This window comes from Auxenochlorella protothecoides, assembly GCF_000733215.1.
Source record: "Auxenochlorella protothecoides strain 0710 unplaced genomic scaffold scaffold97, whole genome shotgun sequence".
Lineage (NCBI taxonomy): Eukaryota > Viridiplantae > Chlorophyta > Trebouxiophyceae > Chlorellales > Chlorellaceae > Auxenochlorella > Auxenochlorella protothecoides.
The window spans coordinates 471432-477918 of record NW_011934187.1 but is presented as its reverse complement, the minus strand read 5'-3'; the positions used below and the strand labels follow the sequence as shown (position 1 = coordinate 477918).

The 6487-nt window shown below is 67.4% G+C and overlaps 3 protein-coding genes across 3 annotated transcripts in view; 2 read left to right on the top strand and 1 right to left on the bottom strand.

The window, feature by feature from the left end:
* Window positions 1-38: 38 nt before the first annotated feature.
* Window positions 39-2006, bottom strand: F751_6930 (Mitochondrial Rho GTPase; the record flags this gene model as incomplete). The annotated part of the gene is made up of 5 exons (XM_011398538.1): window positions 39-186; window positions 378-502; window positions 676-852; window positions 1107-1223; window positions 1395-2006. The coding sequence occupies 5 exons, from the start codon at window positions 2004-2006 to the stop codon at window positions 39-41; spliced, it is 1179 nt and encodes a 392-aa protein (XP_011396840.1).
* A 271-nt stretch (window positions 2007-2277) lies between these two features.
* F751_6929 (hypothetical protein) lies at window positions 2278-3128 on the top strand (the record flags this gene model as incomplete). The annotated part of the gene is made up of 6 exons (XM_011398537.1): window positions 2278-2371; window positions 2456-2484; window positions 2585-2602; window positions 2730-2786; window positions 2891-2944; window positions 3060-3128. 6 exons carry the CDS (start codon window positions 2278-2280, stop codon window positions 3126-3128), a joined length of 321 nt encoding a protein of 106 aa, XP_011396839.1.
* A 307-nt stretch (window positions 3129-3435) lies between these two features.
* F751_6928 (ARF guanine-nucleotide exchange factor GNOM) overlaps window positions 3436-6487 on the top strand; it is a gene marked incomplete at both ends in the record, with an annotated part of 7310 nt that continues 4258 nt past the window's right edge. The window contains 6 exons of the mRNA XM_011398536.1: window positions 3436-3531; window positions 3644-3713; window positions 3906-4280; window positions 4479-4978; window positions 5077-5664; window positions 5915-6460. Of these exons, the coding sequence (XP_011396838.1) occupies window positions 3436-3531; window positions 3644-3713; window positions 3906-4280; window positions 4479-4978; window positions 5077-5664; window positions 5915-6460 (2175 nt within the window). The remainder of the gene's footprint in view (window positions 3532-3643; window positions 3714-3905; window positions 4281-4478; window positions 4979-5076; window positions 5665-5914; window positions 6461-6487) is intronic.

Genomic DNA, 6487 nt, shown 5'->3' with positions numbered 1-6487 from the left:
TTCCCGTCTCCCACACACTCATGAGCCTCAACAGCCCCTCACCCGAAGTAGAGGGCGTAGGCGAGGGTGACCTCCGGCTCGGTCGCGGTGGTGTACGCCCACTTGGCCAGGAAGCCGCGCAGGGACAGCAGGCCGCGCTTGCTCGTCTCCACCAGCACGCCATCGTAGGCGGGGGTGGACCATGGGCTGCGGAGGCAGAAGGCATTGGTGGGACTTGGGGTGGGGTGGGGGGGCCTCATCAATCTACACAAGAGTCACGAGGAGTGGGAACGCCAGCTGTGTCACAGCTGGCATGCGGGTCCAGGGGCACGTCCCTGGACCCAGCTGCCCCTTTGCACTAGGCCACAGGAAACCTTTCCCTCTCCCCATACACACACCTGCCGGGCGAGGTGGAGAACATCTCCTCCTGCTCCCGCGTCGAGAGGACGCCATCATCGTCGACGTCGCATCGCTCAAACACGCTGGTGAAGAAGGCACGCCCCTCCTCCGACAGTTCCAACACCTGTAGCGGGAGGAAAGAGAGGAAAGATGGTGATCAGCTAGAAGCGGGGTCTGAGGCAGCAGGGCTGCACAGCACATGGCCCACAGGAGTCCTACAAGATATCCCAGACCTTCCAGTCTGCTCCTATAACCGTCACCCTCTCTACCCCCCCCCCCTTTCCCACCTCAACTGACCTGGTCTGGGGCGTGCGAGAAGTTCACGGCAGACAGCGTCTCCTGGGACAGCACCAGGTCGTTGTTGTAGCCGTACCGCCGCAGTACCGCCCACGTGGTCTCCAGCCGCCCCCTCTCGATGAACAGCGCATGCAGGAAGATGAAGCCCGGCAGGGTTAGCCCGCCGTTCTGGACGCCCTGAAGGTTGGGAGTTTGGAGCGTCGTGGGGTCCCAGCTCAGCCTTCCCATCCATAGAGCTTCCCTCTCAGGGATCAGAGAAGGAGCGCCCTCCACGCAAAATACAGTCCTGCTCTCACCCGTAGGGGAACATACGGCCCAGGCTTGCTGGACTTGTATCCTACACAAGTTCACACCGGTTTTCCCTCAATCTTCCCCCAAAATGACTGCGTCTTCCTACAGCACAGAGCTATGACTTCTGCACCCAGAAGTACCTCGGGAACTCGCTCCGCGACGACTTGCTTCACGCCTATCAACTCCTCGGTCTGGAGAGGGGCATTGAAGCAGTGGATCTGGAAGGCGTTCAGCTCCGCCTCGTTGAGAATCCCATCCTGCAGAGTTGGGTGGCAGAAGGGTTGAGGCGCGAGTGCTGGTGCAGACGGCGCCCTGCACTCTTCAGGGCTCATCGATGAACACAGCCTGGCATTCCAGCAACCCACACCGCCCCCGTTCTGGCCGCTGGCACCTGCTTCAGCATGCACCCCTGCCCCGTGCAGCCCCACCTTGTCCTTGTCGCAGAGCATAAAGATGCGCTTGAGGGCGCGAGAGCAGAGGGGCCTCAGGGTCTGGGCCTGGGCGTCGAAGAGGGGGGCGGTGGGGTGCACCACCGCCCGGAGCGCGAGGTAAAACACCTCCCCCACGTACTGCAGCTTCTTGGCGGAGCACTCCATGCACGTCTCCACGGCGGGGTTGTTCTGCAGGATGGGCACGACGGCCGCTTGCAGGGTGTGGTCGGCGGGCCGGGCATCGGCCTTGCACCCGACCAGCAGCACCGGGACGTGGGCGCCCCCCGCCATCCGGCGCAGCTCCGGGATCCAGTGCCTGGATACCCTGGCCAGGGTGTTCGGCCTGTCCATGGCAAAGCACAGGACGACCACGGAGGCCTCCTGCACCGCCAGCTCCAGGGCTGCTGCATCCTCGGGGCGGGAGGAGGTGTCGGTGATGACCACCGGCACGCACTCCGGCACGGTTTCGGCGGGGAGGATGGCGGGGGGGAGCACGGGAGGGGGGTGATCAGGGAAGGTCTCCGTCGCAGCGGCGGTAATGAGGCTCGTCTTGCCCACGCCAGGGTCCCCTACCACCGCGATGCGGACGGTGGGGTCGCGGCCCTCCATGACAGCAGGGGAGGCCACCAGGTATGGGTCTCAAGTGTGAGAACTGAGGGGGGATGGCGATGTGGACATGGCGGTGAGGGTGGGTCGACCATGCAATATGCATGGGAGGGCGGTTCGTGTGGGAAGAAATGGTGCAGAGGCCCGACTAGTAATCGAGCGGGCCTGGACCCTACATGACAGAGCGGGCCGAATCCATCGGGCAAGAACGTGCTCATCTTGAGGTCAATCATCATCGAAGCACGCCCACACTGCGCGAGTCTAAGCTAGAAAGATGCTGCATACCGTCGTCAAGCGATCGAGCACCTTTGCGCCTCGCGTGACCTCTGTCATTGGACAGCGCGCGTATGCTCACGATGGAATGAAGGGTGCGGAGCTGAAATGATAGGGTGTGGGAAGGATGTTGTGTCGGTGGCCTTGCCTCACCTGCTCGACACCGGTTCCCTGTGCAGGCTACGGCGAGAAGGAGCGCGGCGAGGAGGTGCGTGAAGCACGATTTCGTTGACATTTATGCAAGGGTGTAAACCCATACTTTGGTATCACCGAACTTATCCCCACCCCTCCCACGGACCTTGCCACAGACCGTCTACTTCCGGAAGGTGACAAGGCCAGGCCACATTTCCGAGCGCCCAGCCCTTTGGGTGCCTCTCTGAAAACGAGCTGGTGATGTCATTCTGGAGGAGTCACGTACGACCTGCTCAAGCCCTGGTCCCCTTGTCTGCGCAGGAGGAGGAGAAGCTGCTCCGCACGCTGCTGCAGAAGGTGGCGGCCCAGGCATCCAAGGTGAGCCTGGGGTGTGTCCGTCATCCTCGCGCGTGCATGTGCATGTGCATTGAGGCAATCTCCAGGCAACCAACTCTCCCCTGTTCACCTGATATATCACGCAGCATGATGTTGAGGGCTCGAAGGCGGCCGCTGATGAGGCGTCTGCCAAGCTGGAGGTGAGTCTCAGTTCAGGGCGGGGTTTAGGCAGCCTTGCCAGCCAAGATTTGACCTGCTGTGCCCAGAGAGAGACCGCAGGGTTGATACCACATCCCCCACACACCCGCGTTGCAGACCATCGTTGGTGGCAAGCTGTCTGCCGCTGAGAAGGCAGCCCTGCTGGAGTGGAAGAACTCGCACTAGACCTGCGGCGCATTGACGTGCAACCATTGGCAGGCACGCCTATGATGGTTGTTTAAAAGCCCATTGCATACCCTGTTTGCCATCGCACATATCAATGTAAATCGCTAGTGAAGGATGCTGAGCAGGTTCCGGAGCAGTGGTATGCTGCCAGGGAGGGTACCACACTCCCAGGCCCCTGTCTGCCTCTCGGCACCGGGCCCGGGGCGATGGACGGGGCGATCAGGGCACCGCGCACTCACCATCGATCAGAATACTTGGCTGGGACTCAGCTTGGCATGGGGTGACATTGGTGGCTGTAGCAGTGACGATGGAGGTCGGCGACCTGGCCCTCCTGCTGAACAATGAGGTGGCCACAGTCCTCGCTGCCCTGCGAGGATGGGCCGCTGCGTCCACGCGATACACGGTATGCACCGGGTGATCATGACTCCCACCCTGATCTCTGCATCCCTGGCTGTTCCTCTGCGTCGCCAGGGGGCGATCCGGGCGCCCAACCTCGCCCCTCCCTGCCCCCGTAGGACGACGAGATGCCCGAGAGCCTGGTGGAGGACTTTCAGCAGCTTCGACGCAAGATCTTCACTTGGAAGAGTGCGTGGTCCTGGAGGGGGCCCGGCACACGGGGGGGACTCCCTCTGTGTTGTGCCTCGCCCCTGGCTCCTCCTCTGCACCTGCTGTAATGGGTGCTGGTACACAGCCTTCTCGTATTCCGGATGGCCACACGCACTTCACCGTCCCCGTCTCGACTGCACCATGTTTCCACCCCCCTTCCACATCCCCCAGGCCTGGGCGATGTGGAGCCCTTGCACCTGCTGCACCCCTTCTTCGAGGTCATCCGCACGCCTGAGACCAGCGGCCCCGTGACCGGCGCGGCGCTGGGCTCCCTGCGCCGCCTGATCCAGGCCGGCTTCCTGGCCGCGTTCCCCGCCGGGGTGGGGGAGGCCGTGGCGGCGCTGGCGGACGCCGTCACCTCATGCAAGTTTGAGGCCACGGTGCCGGGGTCGGACGAGTGCGTGCTCTTCCGCATCCTGGAGGTGCTGGCCGCGCTGGTGGCCTCGCCCTGGGGCGCCGCGCTGCCCCACGACACGCTGCTCAACGCGCTGCAGGCCGCCTACCGCATCGGGCACTACCAGACCGAGAAGGGGCGGGCCACATCGGGTGAGAGGGCTTTGGTAAGCTGGGGAAGCCGCCTCGCTCCCTCTGCCTGGAGCGTGAGCACGTCCCCACCCCGCCTGTAGGCCCTCACCCCGCCGCGACCGCAAACGTCTCACCCCGCCTGGGCATGCCCCTCACCCACTCCTTCCTACACACATATCTCCCAACCCACCACCCCCACCACCCCCACTCCCTGCACAGAGGTGCTGGCCCACGCTTCGCGCGACACGCTGGCCGTCATGGTGGGCGCGGTCTTCTCGCGCCTGGGCAGCCTGCCCGCCGACCTGGGCAGCCAGCTGAGCAGCCCTTTTGCCGCGGCGGCCCACGCTGCCGCCGGCGGTCACCACCTGGTGGTCGAGGATGAGGTCGAGCTGCAGGGCGCGGGGGCCGGGAATGCGGAGAGCGATGCTGCGCTGACGGCCGGAGGCAATCGCACCGAAGCCGGCGACGCAGGCAGCGCCCCGGCGGAGGCGGTGGAGCCGGCGCAGCACAGCATCGTGTCGCTGCTGCCGCCTCCGTCAGCGGGCGGCGCGGTCGCGCCGGTCACGAACCCCGTCCCGACCGACGCCGGGTCCATGCCGACCATCAGCACGACGCCACGCGGTGCGTCGCAGGACGGCGGCGCCAGCCCCTCGACCGCAGGCCGGCGGCCCGGGGTCGTGGGCTACGGCCCCGACTGCGTGCGCGAGATCCTGGCCTTCGTGATCGGCCTGATCCGGGCCAAGGGCGGCGGCGGCCCGCCGCCGCGCCCGGCGCCTCCGCCCCCGCTGCCTCCGCCTCCCAGGACCTCCCCCTGCAGGGCCTGCGCCTGCTGCTGGTGGTGCTGGACGCGGCGGGCCCCGCGCTGACCCAGCACGCCGACCTGGCGGCGCTGCTGGCGGCCGACCTGCCGCGCGCCATGTTCGAGGCGGGGGCCGATGCGCCGCCCACCCGCCTCGCCGCGCTGTGCTGCGCCACGCTGGCGCTGCACGCGCGGCTGGGCGCGCGTGCCATTGTCCAGGTGGAGGCCCTGGTGCGCCTGCTGCTGCTGCCGCTGGCCGAGGGGCGCGGCGGCGCGGGACCTGAGCGCCAGCGCGTGGCGCTGGAGGGCCTGCTGGACCTATGCCGCCAGCCGGGCTTCGCGGCCGAGCTGTACCTGGCTGCCGACTGCCGCGTGGAGCGCGCCGACCTGCTCCAGGACATCTGCGCCCTGCTGTCCAAAACCGCGCAGCCGGGCGGCGGGGGCGGCGGCGAGGCCTGGGCGGGGGGCGACAGCGCCCAGACCCTGGCGCTGGAAGGACTGCTGGCCCTCCTGGCCTCCCTGGACGACGTCGCGGAGGGTGGGGGCGCTTCGGACATCGACCCTGGGGTGCCCAGACTGCTCGACTCGCCCGGGCACTACGTGGACGTGTGGACCCCGCTGGCCGCGGGCCTGGCCCCGCCGACCGACCAGTTCCTGGACTGGGGCGGGGTGGGGAGCGTGGGGCCCGAGGAAGGGGGCGAGGGTCGCGGGGAGGGGGACAGCGACGAGAGTCGGGACGGAGGCGTCCGGACGGGCGTCGCCATCGAGGGGGGGCGCCGGCCCCGCCAGAGCCGCCACGCCGACCACCCCCCGGCCCCGCGCCACCTCGCCCGCGGACCGCGCGCGTGCCGAGAAGCGGCTCAAGTCGCTGCTGGCCTCGGCCGCGGAGCACTACAATCGCGACCCCAAGAAGGGCCTGCAGTACGCGCAGGCGGCGCGCCTGCTGCCGCCCACCCTGGACCCGGCCACGCTGGCCCGCTTCCTGCGCTGCTGCCCGGGCCTGAACGAGGCGGCGGTGGGCGAGGCGCTGGGCGAGCGCGACGACTTCTCCGCCGGCGTGCGCACGGCGTATCTGCAGACCTTCGACCTGGCGGGGCTGGACTTTGACGTCGCGCTGCGCCTCTTCCTGGACGCCTTCCGCCTGCCGGGCGAGGGCCAGCGCATCGACCGCATCATGGAGGCCTTTGGCGGCGCCTACCACGCCGCCTGCCCCGGGTCGGGCCTGGCCTCCCCCGACGCCGCCTACGTCCTGGCCTTCTCCGTCATCATGCTGAACACCGACCTGCACAAGCAGCGCACCGACCGCCAGCCGCGCATGACGCTGGAGGGCTTCCGCCGCATGAACGACGCGACCAACGACGGCGAGCCCATGCCCGCCGCGCTCCTCCAGCACCTCTTCTCCGTCATCTCCGCCGACCCCCTGGCCATC